We start from the raw sequence: 15,525 nt of genomic DNA, 5'->3' as shown, positions 1-15,525 counted from the left end.
ATATATCTAGGTGTGTGGTTATGTGTGTATGCATTTGTGTCAAAACTTTGACGATGGCGTGGAGCATATTTGACGAGGTGCAACGGAGTTGGACGGAGAACAATTAGGATAGACGCAAGGCGTGAAGAACAAATAACTTTTAACAAATTGCAAAAATCCGACTGTCCTGATTTAAAAAAAAAATATATTAACATTTAGGGTGTCTAGCAAATTGCACATGTTTTCTACAATTTTCAAGTATATAGGTTGATAAAAAAAAAAAGGACTCCTAAAACCATAATATAATATGAGAATATTTTTTCTCTTTACCAAATAGTAAAATAAGATGGAACACAGGATTCCTTACTACACTATCTAAACAAAATAATAATCGAACAAACGACCGGATTTCATATTAGTCTAACTTCTACTTTTGTTTCTTTTTCTTTTTGGAAAAAAGCGGGGTTCTAATTTTATTTTTAAATTAATTCATTCATTTCACCTTTTGCCCGCCTAACACACACACACACACAGCAATTTCCTGATTTCATCAAAAAGCAAAAAAGCGAGAGAAAAAAGATTACACCCCATAACCAAAAAAGCAGCTCAATAGAAAATTAAACCCCATCAAAAAAGCATGCATATACACCGAAGATTCCACAATATATACACACACACTCATTGCCCCATGCAATTTCACACTCCTCTCGTTCGCCCCCAAATCCAGTATCTTCTTCGCCGCACAGACGATGTCGGAAATTGTCGTCGCAGAACCCACAGACGGCGACCGAAATCGAGCAAGCACCAGCGGCGGCAGAAGATCGGCTTATACGACGACCGACCAGCGGCCGTTCACGAGATCGCTCACTTTAGGGCGGGAGCATGTGCCGGAGCCATTTGATAGTGAGAAATTGCCGGTAACTTTGGTTTCTGAGATTCAGAGGTTTCTTCGTGTGGCCAATCAGATTGAGATTGATGAGCCCCGCGTTGCTTATCTTTGTGAGTCTTAATCATTTATAATTAACTTGTTGCTTTTTTCTTTCGTAGTGTTTTTAGCAGTTTCGAGTTAACGAATAGATTGATATTGTAGTGAGTGGAGAATGCTGAATTCTGTATGGTTGAATGCTAGATTTTTGGAAATGTGGTTTACAGAGTCTTCACATAGTGAAACAGGGAAAAAAATTGGCCGGAGGCCGCAATAGTCTGATATATCGGATTTTTGTAGCGGTTTGAACGACAACGAAGTAGAGGGAAAAGAAAATCATAATTTTTAATATTTTACAAAAAATACACATGTGAGTGAAGAAGGGGAACAGGTCTAAAGATTATTGATGTGTATATACAGTGTGATTTTTTATTTATTTTTTCTGCAGATAATCTATTTCTAGTAAGAGTTAAGTTCAAATAGTTCGTCGACAATTGTTTTGGTTATCATTCATCTTAGAAATGGAAAAGAAGACACTTGTGTGGTGTGTGTTTAAGGGTCGGTGTGCTAACAATGATTGATTGAATTCTCTGTGGGCAGGCCGTTTTCATGCCTTTGAAGTAGCACATAACTTGGACCGAAATTCAAGTGGTCGTGGGGTTCGACAGTTCAAAACTTCTCTTCTTCAGAGGCTTGAACAGGTACAGTTTCAGATTCAAGTTAAAAAGCTCTCTCAACTTTTTGCGAAGTTGAAATCCGTACTCTCTTTAAGTTTTATGGTCACACCAATATATTTCCAAAATCATTTCTACAAATGTACTAAATCTTATACTATATCTACAAATGTTTTTCAGGATGAAGAAGTTACAATTAGAAAAAGGAAGGAGAAGAGTGATTTACGTGAGCTACGACGTGTGTATCGGGAGTACAAGGACTACATCATCAAACATGGTGGAGAATATACTTTGGAAACTAGGTGAGCACTCCCACTCTGCTCAAAACCCTGTTGTTCCCAAATCCACAATAGGAATAAACTATTCTCAAATATTTACTCATATCATGAATATTGGTGTTGAACCCTTCTTACAGGGAAAAGCTGATCAAAGCACGTGCCATTGCGTCTGTTTTATATGAAGTATTACATACAGTTACTTCTGCAGCAGGTCCCCAGGTTTTCTTGCCTCTCATTTTACGTTTTCCGTTTTTTCTCTTGCCCCGTGATTTGTTTGATTTTATATTTCTGATTGGTGTAAGACCCGTTTTCACTCGAGTATCCCACTTTACATGTAATATATCAAGTCTTATATTTATATATTTTTTTTTTCTGTTTAGGCCCTTGCTGACACTGACCATGCAAGATCCGAATTCTTTGTGCCTTATAACATTCTCCCTCTCGATCAAGGAGGTGTTCATCAAGCCATAATGCAACTTCCCGAGGTCTGATCCTATTAAGTACAATGGTGGCATTTATTTAGCTAGTTTATATTTTTGAATAGTATCACCATATATTCCAGCCCATAGATACTATGATGAATGAAATAACTTTTGATAAAATGTAGAACTCTACAGATCAAATATGCAATTGTTATTGTCGGAAACGTTCGAGGTTTGCCTTTCTCTGAGGAATTTAAAAGGCGTGTTCCATATATGGATTTGCTTGATTGGCTTCAGCTTTGCTTCGGATTTCAGGTGCTCTGTCATCTTTTTTTTCTTCCCTGATTGCCTCGTCTATTTATCTTCATATTTATTTAACGGACCTTATTTGTCAACATTCATTAGAAAGGAAATGTTACCAACCAGAGGGAGCATTTAATCCTTCTACTTGCCAATTCGCATATCAGACAGACTCATAAACAAGCATCAAAGGTAATACCTTAGTATTATAACTGAAATTTTCAGTTACAAGATTCTTATTAATTTCTTTGTGTCCCATCTCTGAGAACTGCCCTTTTTTGTTGGATTTAGTTAGCGGATGGAAATGTGGATGAACTGATGAAGAAATTCTTCAAAAACTATACAGAGTGGTGCAAGTTTCTCGACAGAAAAAGCAATATCCGGTGAGAATAAAATTGTATAGTTTCTTTAGTTTAAGTAGCAACGTAATTTTCTTTAGTGGAAGTGTTAATAACAGAATTTCGGTTCAACGTCATCAAGCACTAGAATATTGTATTTTTAGTTTTCTTTCTGGACTAGTGCCCTTCACTCCCTCTATAATTGATTAGATATTATTTTGGTGTATTCATTCTGTATTTCGTTTTCTTTGTCAGGTTGCCGTATTTAAAACAAGAAGCTCTACAATATAAGATTCTGTATATAGCACTATATTTATTAATATGGGGAGAAGCGGCAAACTTAAGGTTTATGCCAGAATGTCTCTGTTATATATTCCACCATGTAAGTTCATTATGCCGTCAATTTTCTAGCTGACACTTTTCCGAATTGTCGGTGCTCACATTAAGAAAATTGGGTTAAAATTAGATTTATTAGCATGTCAACTTGATATTCAGAAAACATCGGGGACCTCTAAGGGTTTAAATCACTAGCTCAAGTCAATCTGTTTTAACATTTGCATGATGTTTTGAGGTGTGATTTTCATTTTCAGATCTTCAATTTTCCATTCTTCTTTTTCAATTGTTCAGCAGGCAAACTTGCATTTTCATCTTTGTAGTTTACAAAAATGCCATTAATAGACTTTACTCATAAAAATCTATCAGAAACATTTGACCCGATTATAAATTTCTAAATATGCATAAAATGAAGTACGAAAACTAAACAAAACATTATTCTTGCATGGGTTGGTTTCAGATGGCAAGCGAATTGCATGGCATGTTGAGTGGTGCAGTCAGTTTGATAACTGGAGAAACAGTCATGCCGGCATATGGAGGAGGATTTGAGGCTTTCCTAAGCAAAGTTATTTCTCCAATATACGAGGTTATACGTGAGGTACTTTGAATCTCAGACTGGTTGACTTGGAAGTACTCTTTTGTGAATATTTCTAATTTTTCCACCAATTTACTGAAGGAAGCTATGAAAAACAAAAATGGAACAACGGATCATTCAACATGGAGGAACTATGACGACTTAAACGAGTTTTTCTGGTAAGATATAAACACTTCATATAATATAACGAAAAGTGATACCCTTGATGTTGCTTAGTTATTGTCTTTAGAATTTGTTGTGTTCTCACTCAAACTTTAGGTCTCCAGATTGCTTTCAAATAGGTTGGCCCATGCGTCTGGATCATGATTTCTTTTGCGTACACCCTCCAGATGATTCCAAAAAGAAGAAATCTCAAAGAAAAGTGAAAACTCAAGAAGAAGAGGAGACAATTAATAACAATGAAGATGAAGAAATGGGAGTAAGCTTACTTCTAATATTACCTGTGCATAGTGTTGTAAACAGATTTCTATGCTTAGATGACATGTAGTAGTTTTCTCTTGTATGCCTGAACATGATATTTGCTGCAATTAATTATTCATCTTTTTTCTACTCTATGTGCAAAGAGACGGCATAGTGTAAACCTTGCCGTGTTTGTTGGAAAGTGATTGTCTTAACTCATGTTATTGATTATTAATTTATCTTCGGCTATGAACTTATTATGTTAGGGTCAGCCTCAAGCCACTGTAGATGAACCGCCAGAACAGAAGTGGTTAGGGAAGACAAATTTTGCAGAGATCCGTTCGTTTTGGCAGATTTTCAGAAGCTTTGATAGAATGTGGAGTTTCCTTATTTTATCCCTTCAGGTAAATTTTTTATTTGGAGGCAAAATCTGCCTCTTATGCTTTCCTGTAATGTCAGTACACTGAACATTTACTTTTAATTTCTGTTAGGCGATGATAATTATGGCGTGCCATGAGGTGGAATCTCCTTTGCAAGTGTTTGATGCATCGGTAGTTGAGGATGTTATGAGCATCTTCATCACATCAGCAGTTCTTAAACTTATCCAAGGTTAATAACAAGTAGAATCCGCGTTATCTAAATCAGCCTAGTTAGATAAAATTAAATAATAAAATTTATATTTAAATTATTGTAAATATCTGATTTGCAGCGATTCTTGACGTTGTGTTCACGTGGAAAGCTAGATGTACAATGAACTCGAATCGGCATAGGAAAGATGTGTTGAAGATAATGTGGGCTATGATATGGACAATTGTTCTTCCGATATATTATTCTAGTTCTAGAAAAAAATATACCTGTTATTCTTCACAAGATGGGAGCTGGCTTGGAGAGTGGTGCTATTCTTCGTACATGGTAGCAGTTTCGTGTTACTTGATTAGTAATGCAGTCAATATGGTCCTCTTTCTTGTGCCCTCAGTTGGAAAATATATTGAGACATCCAACAGTCGGATTTGTGCAGTCTTGTCTTGGTGGGGACAGGTACAACTTCAGTTTATTATTATTGCTTACTTCAATTTTTAATTGATGAAACTGATCGTTAAAAGATATCGACTGTAACGTACCAAAATATGCTTCAATGGCGAAAAGTTGTAGAATATTTATGAATGTAATGTTAATTAGCTTTGAGCATTTTTTTATTTTCCATAATAATTCATTGTCTTATTTTTATGTTCAATTTTTTTACGATTTTGTCATTTTCATGTGCTTTCCCAGGGTTTTTATTTCATAATAAGAATGAATAACAAGTATATCTTGAAATTGTTTGTGTGATGTTGTTAGTTGTATATATGGCGTTAGTGACATGTTGTGAATTCATCCACATTTTGTAGCCTAAATTATACGTGGGAAGAGGAATGCAAGAGAGCCAAGTATCTCTCCTCAAGTATTTCCGAAATCTCTGCAGCAACACTTTTTGAACTATGTGGTTTTTTATGATTTATTTCATCTAACAAGTGGTCTATGTTTTGTGTTGATCTAGGTACACGTTATTCTGGGTGCTCTTATTACTGAGCAAATTATCATTCAGTTATACATTTGAGGTGAACATAATTGCTTTTTTTTTTTACTTGATCTCATTTTTTTGTAAGGCTTGTCGCAAACATTGATAGATCAATTTTTCTATCAATGAATCACTATCTGCTATTTGTAAATACTTCGACCGTACTCATCGTTATTGTATTAATTTGCCTTTTTGGACATCCTAAGAGGAGTTGAACTTCAAAAAGTCCACGTAATCTTTTTCTTCCCTGAATGCACAACTCGTAGTTACCGACTTAAATATTAAAAATTTCAGAGTCAGCAGGGACAAATAATTTACAGTACAATTTTTTATGCTATAATGCATATGAAAAGCTGGTTTTAGTAAACTGCCTATTTTATTGAGACGAAGTAAAATTTATTAAATTATATTGATTACAAACATGTGAAGTAGGCTTATTAAGGCTTGTATTTTTACATTTTATGGCATTTGCAGATAAAACCACTTATAGCGCCAACAAGACATATCATGACGATTGGGGTTAAAAACTACGACTGGCATGAGCTTTTCCCTAAAGGTACGTAACGGTGTCTGCAGCCTGGTCCTTTTATGCACCTAACACGATAAAGACTATATTTGCTGTTTAGCTTCCTCATATCATCTGATAAGAATTTTGAATATATAGTCAAGAGTAATGCTGGAGCCATTGCAGCTATTTGGTCTCCTATTATCCTTGTAAGTGTCTTAATTGCAATCAATTTTTCGACCATCAATGTGTGTATGATAACGAGCTTTTCTGTTCTCTTCATTCAGGTATATTTCATGGATGCACAAATATGGTATTCTGTTTACTGCTCTGTATTTGGTGGAGTTTACGGGATTCTGCACCATCTTGGTGAAGTAAGCCCCATTTCTGTTTTTTGTTTTTGTTTTTTTTTTTTTTTTTGTTTCTTTTACCATAACAAAGTATAATACTGATACTCTGAATCATTTTGGTTTCAAAAAGATTCGCACTCAGGGAATGTTGCGAAGTAAATTCGACACTTTGCCCTCAGTATTTAATGATTGCCTTTTGCCACCTGAAACAAAAGATAACAAAGGACTCATGTGGCTTTGCACCCCCGGGTTTCTAAAGGTACTTCTTGTTTTTTTTTTCCAGGTTTTTTTATATAAACTGAACTTATAAGAGCTTGTTTTTTAGTTCTACGATCTTAATTAGGATGGTTTCAGGGTTTAGAGAACAAAAAAGGTGGAGTATTGAAGTTTGCCATTGTATGGAACCAAATTATAAGTAGCTTTCGTGATGAGGACCTCATAAGCAACAGGTTGTTTATGCCTCACCGTTTCCCTTTTTTTTTTTTTTTTTTTTTTTTTTTTTTTTTTTTTCTGGTTTACTTATTGGGGTTAATAGAAGGAATATGTAATATCCGCATGTGTTACTATCCAGGGAAATGCATTTGATGAAAATACCTGTCTCATCTGAATTACTTTCTAATCAAGTCCGCTGGCCCGTGTTTCTGTTAGCAAATAAGGTAAAATATTTAATCAAACTTCTTCATAGTCTCGTACATAAATTTATGATAAAGTTATGACTTGCCTTACCTTATTTTTTTTATTTTTTTTATACAGTTATCAACAGCTCTTAGCATTGCTAGAGATTTTGTTGGAAAACATGAGAGTTTATTGAAAAGGATAAAAAAGGATAAGTACATGTACATGGCTGTAACTGAATGTTACGAATCACTGAAGTACATCTTGGATATCCTCGTGGTGGGTGACATCGAGAGAAGGTACATTATGACTCTTTATTTCGTAAATCAGTTTTTAATTCTCATTTTGCAAATCTGTGTGTTATTTCGTAATTTTATTTCTCTACTTCAGTCGGTTTTAATCTGCTGTTCTATTGATGTCATTTTTTTACAGGATTATAGCTGGTATAGTCGATGAAATTGAGGAAAGCATTAAAAATTCATCACTCCTCAAGGACCTGAAGATGAGCGAATTACCAGCTTTACATGCTAAATGCACTGAGTTGATCGAGCTTCTGGTAATATCTATACACAAACTCGGTTTATGTCCAATAAATTAAGGTTCGATGGCATATTAACGTGACACTTCAATTAAGGTCGAGGGTAATGAAGATCATCATTATGAAGTTGTGAAGAAGCTTCAAGACATATTTGAGCTTGTAACAACTGATTTGCTCGTAAATGGATCCAGGTTTGCTATTCTATTGATCATTCTCTAAACTTTTCCATTTTTTTGTCGTTACATCAGCTCCATTTTTTCTCCACTTCATTGAATTTACGTAACTCTTTATGCACAAGAACAATGGATTTGCTCAACGTTGACCAACAACTAGAGGGAGACACTGCCGATTTCTTCAGATCTTTGGAGCCGGAGTTATTTGCTTCAATGCATTCCATTCATTTCCCATTACCAGATTCTGGTCCGTTGATAGAGAAGGTATCTTTTTATTTAATTCAAATATGTAAACCTTTTGGTTCCTTGGTTTTTATCTGGAAATTGTGTCAAATATTACATCGCCGAAGCTCGTAAACATGTTCAAAACAGATTCATTTAAGGAAAAGTAACTGAAACTGACGAAGCTTTTGGATGACAGGTTAAGCGTTTCCATTTGCTACTCACTGTGAAAGATAAAGCAATGTATATACCCTCAAACCTGGAAGCTCGAAGACGGATTTCATTTTTCGCTACTTCCCTCTTTATGGATATGCCTAAAGCTCCAAAAGTGCGAAATATGTTGTCATTCAGGTATTTTCTCATTGTATATTGTTCTGTATCATTTCACATTTTACTATGTTTTATTGGGTTTTTTTTTTTTTTTCGATTTCCTCGTTGCTATGTAGATTGAAAATTTGAAACTACACTTTGGTTCATATTAGACGTCACCATAAGTTTTCATCACCTTGCAGTGTCTTGACTCCACACTACATGGAAGAAGTCAAGTTCTCGAAAAAGGAGCTTCACTCAAGCAAAGAAGGGGTTTCCATTAGCTTCTATATGCAAAAGATATTTCCAGACGAGTGGGAAAATTTTCTGGAGCGCATGGGAAGTGAAAAGGTAGACGAGTTTGAAGATGAAGTCAATGAGGAAGATGTAAGAGATTGGGCTTCTTTTCGAGGGCAAACTCTAAGCAGAACCAGTAAGTTGTGAAATAAAATTTTCGACATTCGATAAATAAGCATTACTTATAATCCTTTCTCGTGTTACAAACTGCAGTCAGAGGAATGATGTATTACAGGAAAGCTCTAAAGTTACAAGCTTTTCTTGACATGGCTGAAGATGATGGTTTGTTTCTTCAATTATTCAATATTATCTCATACTTTCCAATAATTTGAGTGAGGAAAATAATTCACATATATATGATATTCGCACAGATATTCTTCAAAATTATGAGGCCATTGAAAGGGCAGACGATACATTATCAGCGCAACTCGATGCCTTAGTAGACATGAAATTCACTCACGTTGTTTCATGTCAAATATATGGATTGCAAAAATCGACTGGAGACCCTCAGGCTCAAGACATACTTGACTTGATGAAAAGGTAATTTTTCGTTTTAGGAGATATATTTGGAAAATGGAAGCTTTTCCGTTAATTACAAACTTTTGAAAATTTACGGTGAGTGTTGACTCATAATGCTCATAGGTATCCCTGTTTGCGTGTTGCTTATGTCGAGGAGAGAGAAGAGATTGAGGCGGGTAGGCCCGTTTATTCTTCTATCCTACTCAAAGCTGTTAATGGTTTTGACCAGGTAATAAGAAAATAATCTCATCAACAATTTGGATGAAGTAAAAATAATATATCGTAATATTTTGGATTTGCGCTTGTCTTAGTTATCGGGTAACTTATTGTAGGAGATCTATCGAATAAAGCTGCCGGGACCACCAGGTATTGGCGAAGGAAAACCTGAAAATCAAAACCATGCAATAATTTTCACACGTGGTGAAGCTCTTCAAACAATTGATATGAACCAAGTACAACCTCAGATTTTTTCTTCGCTTTTCCTCGGCTTTAAGCTTTTATTAATCTTGGAATATCATTGTAATAAAAGTTGTGTGGCAGGATAATTATCTTGAAGAAGCTCTTAAGATGAGAAATTTATTGCAAGAATTTTTACGAGTTCGAAGGAGGAGCCCTCCTACTATTCTTGGCATGAGAGAACACATATTCACAGGAAGGTTAGATCCTATGCGATTTCTTTATAACATACGCAAATCGATAATGTAAGAAGAATTGAAAGAGACCAAAAAGATAAACCAAAAAAAAAAAAAATGAGGCAACATCAAGTTGTATAAATATTTTTGCGAACTAACATTTTATACTGTTCCAGTGTTTCTTCTTTGGCGTGGTTCATGTCGTATCAAGAGACGAGCTTTGTGACAATTGGACAAAGACTTTTAGCAAATCCTCTAAAGTAAGCAATTTGTATGTTTCATCTATAAGTTTCATTGTTACTTAAACTTATATATTTGTGTTCATCCCACATCATCAACTATTGTGTCACTGTTAAATCTCATTTTGTCACATTAGTAAAAGAAATGGGCATTTAACGAAAAAATGGTATATAGAAAATTTCAATAACAAAACATAACAAAACATATTGTTTCACTTTTTAAGTCTTCTTATTAATATTTTTTGTTGATTTGAATTCTAAGTATTTGTTTACAAAGCGTAGTCGAATTCTCATAAGCGTTTCTCTACTAAAGATTTATTTGCAAAACTAGGGTAACTAAATATACAACCATGCTAAAAAGCACTATAGACATAAATTTCAATTGAGGAAGTTTTTAAATTGTTCGAAAATAATGTTAGGGAAAATAAATCAGCAAACGAAAATGATTAACTAAATTATTAAGAGAAATGAAAATTTCGGACTTGAATTTTGATTCACTATGCAGGGTTAGATTCCATTATGGACATCCAGATTTGTTCGACAGGATATTCCACTTAACAAGAGGTGGCATAAGCAAGGCATCAAAGACCATAAATTTAAGTGAAGATGTATATGCAGGTAGGTACAAATAAAACTTTTGCCAAATCTCATTAATGGTCCCTCATCTTCACATTTAGTCTCACTTTAGTCCCTCATGTCTTAACTGTCTCATTTTCATCCTTCATCTCTAGAATCCATCTCATTATCATCCCTTGGTGTATAAACCTGTTAACTTTAACAGAATCTTTTTACAAAATGGATGGAATATTCCGTTAGAATATTTTTTGACAAATTATGACTTTTTTCAATAAACAATAAAGTTTGTAATTTAAAATTAATATTTGCAACCAACAAAAATATAACTTATAAATATATAACTTAAAAAACTACTATTTTTACAAAATATTAATTTATATTAATATAAAACGAATCATTGATTTTGTGGATATATGACTTGAATTTAGAAACGTATTTAAAAAATTATAATATGTCATCTACATATATTCTATATCAAAAAATTATTTATATTTTTTATGATCTTGTGTTAATATTTAAAAAACTAATTCAATTATATTAAAAGATTCCATTAAAGTTAACTAAATTATACACCTAATGACTATATTGAGATATATTGTAGAGTTGGAGGATGATAATGAGACAATTGGGACATGAGGGACTAAAGTGGGACTAAACACTAAAATGAGGGACTATTAGTGAGATTTGGCCTAAAAATTTCTATGTTAATATTTCCCAAAAAATATCCTTTTTAAATTTGAAGTCTTAATGAAAACTTATACATTATATATAGGATTCAATACCACACTGCGGAGGGGATTTGTTACGTATCATGAGTACATGCAAGTTGGCAAAGGCCGTGATGTTGGACTTAACCAAATTTCCAAATTTGAAGCCAAAGTGGCAAATGGGAACAGTGAGCAAACTCTTAGCCGTGATATATACCGCCTTGGCCGTCGATTTGACTTCTTTCGAATGCTTTCCTTTTATTTCACAACCGTTGGCTTTTATTTTAACAGCCTGGTAAGCAGCTATTGTGAAAATCACATTACGAGTTTTTATGCTGATTAATTTTGCAAAACATATTTTATCCTCCGACTTTGCAGATATCCGTGATTGGAGTGTATGTATTCCTCTACGGGCAGCTGTATCTGGTCCTTAGTGGTCTTCAGAAAGCACTACTTCTTGAGGCCAAAGTCAAAAACATAAAATCTCTTGAAACGGCATTAGCTTCTCAATCATTTATACAGCTTGGGCTCTTAACGGGTTTGCCGATGGTTATAGAGATTGGACTCGAACGAGGATTTTTAAATGCCCTCAAAGATTTCGTTCTCATGCAACTTCAATTAGCTGCCGTTTTCTTCACATTCTCTTACGGCACAAAATCCCATTACTACGGGCGAACAATTCTTCACGGTGGTGCCAAATACAGGCCTACGGGCCGAAAGGTGGTGGTCTTCCATTCCAGCTTTACCGAAAGCTATAGATTGTATTCACGCAGTCACTTTGTGAAAGGATTTGAGCTTCTTCTTCTGCTAATCGTCTATGACTTGTTTAGACGTTCGTACCAAAGCAGTGTGGCTTATGTGTTGATAACGTACGCGATATGGTTCATGTCGCTGACGTGGCTTTTTGCGCCGTTTTTATTTAATCCTTCCGGATTTGATTGGGGCAAGATAGTGGATGATTGGAAAGATTGGAACAAATGGATTAAACAGCAGGGCGGGATCGGAATTCAACAAGATAAAAGCTGGCAATCTTGGTGGATCGAGGAGCAAGCTCATCTCCTTCACTCTGGAATCACTTCGCGAATAATAGAGTTACTTCTTTCGCTGAGATTCTTTCTTTACCAATATGGTTTGGTCTACCACCTTGATATATCTGGACACAACAAAAACTTTGTCGTCTATGTTCTCTCGTGGATCGTTATAGTTGTCATTTTCCTCATACTCAAGGTAAATACCCTGCAATTTTCTTTTCATTATAATGAGTTTTTTTCATTCGGCACCTCTATATTTATTCTAATTGTCAAAAACACCCCCCTGTTATTTTCTATTAGCATAAATTATCTTCCAATAGAAAGTTAAAAGCAAATCGTACGCTAAAAGATGTAGCGTAAGGCGATTTATGCTAAAAAAATAACAATGTGAATGTTTTTAGCAATTTGAAAGAATATAAGGGGTGTTTTTGCAATTCACTCCTAATATAATTCTCTTACAATGTTCCTCAAAAAGTAGCAAGTTTATTTGCCAGCTTAAAGATAACTTTACACCTTTTCATTTTCATAATAAGCTTCTTGTTTGATGAAACTACGCAGACAGTGAATGTGGGGAAGCAATATCTAAGCGCTAATCATCACTTGGCGTTTCGACTATTCAAAGCGTTTCTTTTCTTGGGCGTATTGGCTACGATAGTAACTCTCTCACTCATTTGTCATCTATCTTTGAGGGATCTGATTGTTTGTTGCCTGGCTTTTCTTCCTACCGGTTGGGGCTTGATATTGGTTAGTTCATATTAAATGCATGCTTGTATATTCTGCTTTCCTCTTTCGGAATTATTAGTCCTGATTTTATTGCAAATTGTTGGTCTTAGGTTGGACAAACCTTTAGACCAAAGATTGAAGGAACTGGATTTTGGCACTTCACTAGGGTCTTTGCACGGGCGTACGATTATGGAATGGGGGTTGTTCTTTTTGCGCCTTTAGCTGTCTTAGCTTGGCTCCCTATAATTTCGGCTTTTCAGACTCGATTCCTTTTCAATGAGGCGTTTAGCAGGAGGTTACATATTCAGCCAATTCTTGCTGCGAAGAAGAAACACAGATCTTGATTGTGCATAACAATAGCGTTCTTGGACATTTATACAATGATTTTTTATTTTTTTCCACGTTTTATACTGCCGAAAGAGAAATGCTAGGCTTATTTTGTATATTTCTTGTAAAGTGTGTAAGAAAGTTATGATGGGATATAGTTTAGAACTCATCTTTCTTTAAAGGGTGATCATTCAGACCGGATGGGCCTCTAAAAGACAATAATCGAATTTCACTAACAAACTGACATGTGGACATACCTCAAATTTCTCTTGCCAATATTATATATACAAGTGGGTTTGCCCATTCAATACAAAACACAAAAACTAATAAAAAAATAAAACTTTTTCTCCAAAATTATTCAGCCAACAACAATTTAGGAAAAAAAATATAATTGTTCAAATTATAAAAAAATTACTACAAAAACCCGAAACCCGAAAATCCGAAATCCGAAAACCAAAAACCGAAACCCAAAAACCCACAAAAACCCAAAACCCGAAAATCGAAACCCGAAAACTGAAAATCGAAACCCAAAAACCCAAAAAACCCAAAACCCGAAAATCGAAACCCGAAAACCCGAAACCCAAAACCCCGAAAAACCCAAAACCCGAAAAAACCCGAAACCCCAAAACCCGAAACCCCGAAAAACCCAAAACCCAAAAAAACCCGAAACCGAAAAACCCGAAACCCCAAAAAACCCAAAACCCAAAACCCGAAAACCCGTCCGTTGGACATAAGGTTTTATATTATTATTATTATTATTATTATTATTATTATTATTATTATTATTATTATTATTATTATTATTATTATTATTATTATTATTATTATTATTATTATTATTATTATTATTATTATTATTATTATTATTATTATTATTATTATTATTATTATTATTATTATTATTATTATTATTATTATTATTATTATTATTATTTCGTTAGTTGTTAACCCTTTTTTGAAATGTTAGTGTTAACCCTAAATTTACAACTATGGTAATTTAATTTAGTTTACTTATATTTAGAGTTTGTTAATTAAATTATCCACGTGGCATAATATGAATGGAATCCGATTATTGTACATAATCAACTCATCGGGTGAGAATTTAAACTCTTCTTTAAATATCATTTAGCTTATTCGTACCGTACCGTACGAACCACGTCATTCAACGAGTTGTTCTTTCGATTTTAAAGCTTTGAAAAAAGTCCCAAAAATACTTGTTTATTGTTACTTGAATATTTGATATATGACAATATTATACATTGATCACGTTAAACAATATAAGAGTGCGTTTGGATGGAAGGATTTGGGGAGGGATTTGATTTGGGGAAGGGATTTGAAATGACTCCAATTTTGGAGTCATTTGAAATCCACCTCAATTGCTCAAAACATAACTAAAAAGGAGGGGTGTGGATTTGAAATCCATCCCCAAATCCCTCAATCCAAACAAGTCCAAGGGATTTGTTATTATGGATTTGAAATCCCTTCCCCAAATCCTTCCATCCAAATGCACTCTAATAGTAAGTCTAAACAATCAAATAACAGGATTTTGGTGATTTCGTATATATGGAAAGTAAGTAGGATTGTATGAGGAATGGTCTTACTTATTTTTCTGATGGAAAAATATCTATAATTTTCAAGTGAGGAAAATGTGATCCCGACATACAAAAGAAGTAGAAAAATAATGGCAACATTACAAATTATTTGTAAAGGATCCCGACAAAAAACTCTTTTACAAAAAAGTTCACACATTGTTCGGAGGTATGTAAAAGACTAAAATAACCCCTCACATTTTCATATGCTCCAATTTTATAGTTTAATTTAATTTAACCTCAATTTGACACTAAAGTTCACAAGTTATTCAATTTTGACTCAAAACTCAATTTTGAGTACAATTTCGCCCGTCGCCACTGTTGACCGCCGATCTCCAGCGTTGATTTTTTTTTTTTTTTGAATAATTGAAT

At 34.3% G+C, this 15,525-nt stretch overlaps 1 protein-coding gene and 1 non-coding gene across 4 annotated transcripts; both read left to right on the top strand.

The window, feature by feature from the left end:
• The first annotated feature begins 495 nt into the window (after positions 1-495).
• GSL04 (glucan synthase-like 4) lies at positions 496-13,804 on the top strand. 3 transcript variants are annotated; one of them, XM_088812086.1, is made up of 40 exons: positions 496-978; positions 1,505-1,605; positions 1,759-1,880; positions 1,994-2,067; positions 2,237-2,341; positions 2,474-2,593; positions 2,684-2,770; positions 2,870-2,961; positions 3,172-3,298; positions 3,710-3,847; positions 3,926-4,002; positions 4,103-4,262; positions 4,510-4,647; positions 4,735-4,852; positions 4,953-5,281; positions 5,632-5,684; positions 5,781-5,841; positions 6,276-6,357; positions 6,466-6,515; positions 6,594-6,680; positions 6,787-6,915; positions 7,011-7,105; positions 7,228-7,312; positions 7,410-7,570; positions 7,704-7,827; positions 7,906-8,000; positions 8,108-8,246; positions 8,404-8,555; positions 8,717-8,946; positions 9,024-9,092; positions 9,182-9,350; positions 9,453-9,558; positions 9,662-9,781; positions 9,870-9,985; positions 10,138-10,221; positions 10,706-10,818; positions 11,549-11,778; positions 11,862-12,710; positions 13,073-13,258; positions 13,348-13,804. In XM_088812086.1, the coding sequence occupies exons 4-40, from the start codon at positions 2,035-2,037 to the stop codon at positions 13,579-13,581; spliced, it is 5,343 nt and encodes a 1,780-aa protein (XP_088668212.1). In that variant the 5' UTR covers positions 496-978; positions 1,505-1,605; positions 1,759-1,880; positions 1,994-2,034; the 3' UTR covers positions 13,582-13,804. The 3 variants fall into 3 exon arrangements, with proteins under 3 accessions (XP_088668212.1, XP_012846838.2, XP_088668213.1); XM_012991384.2 differs by having other exon boundaries at positions 1,994-2,075; XM_088812087.1 differs by lacking the exons at positions 496-978; positions 1,505-1,605; positions 1,759-1,880; positions 1,994-2,067 and having other exon boundaries at positions 2,238-2,341; positions 2,464-2,593.
• Positions 9,021-9,083, top strand: LOC148765910 (small nucleolar RNA J33). Its single transcript, XR_016029446.1, has one exon. It is a non-coding gene; the product is annotated as a small nucleolar RNA J33 (small nucleolar RNA).
• Positions 13,805-15,525: the final 1,721 nt, after the last annotated feature.

The sequence above is a fragment of the Erythranthe guttata genome, chromosome 13 (genome assembly GCF_056151865.1).
Source record: "Erythranthe guttata isolate IM_541 chromosome 13, IM_541, whole genome shotgun sequence".
Taxonomy (NCBI): Eukaryota; Viridiplantae; Streptophyta; class Magnoliopsida; order Lamiales; family Phrymaceae; genus Erythranthe; species Erythranthe guttata.
Note: the sequence above shows the minus strand (reverse complement) of the source record. Positions and strands in the feature narration are given on the sequence as shown.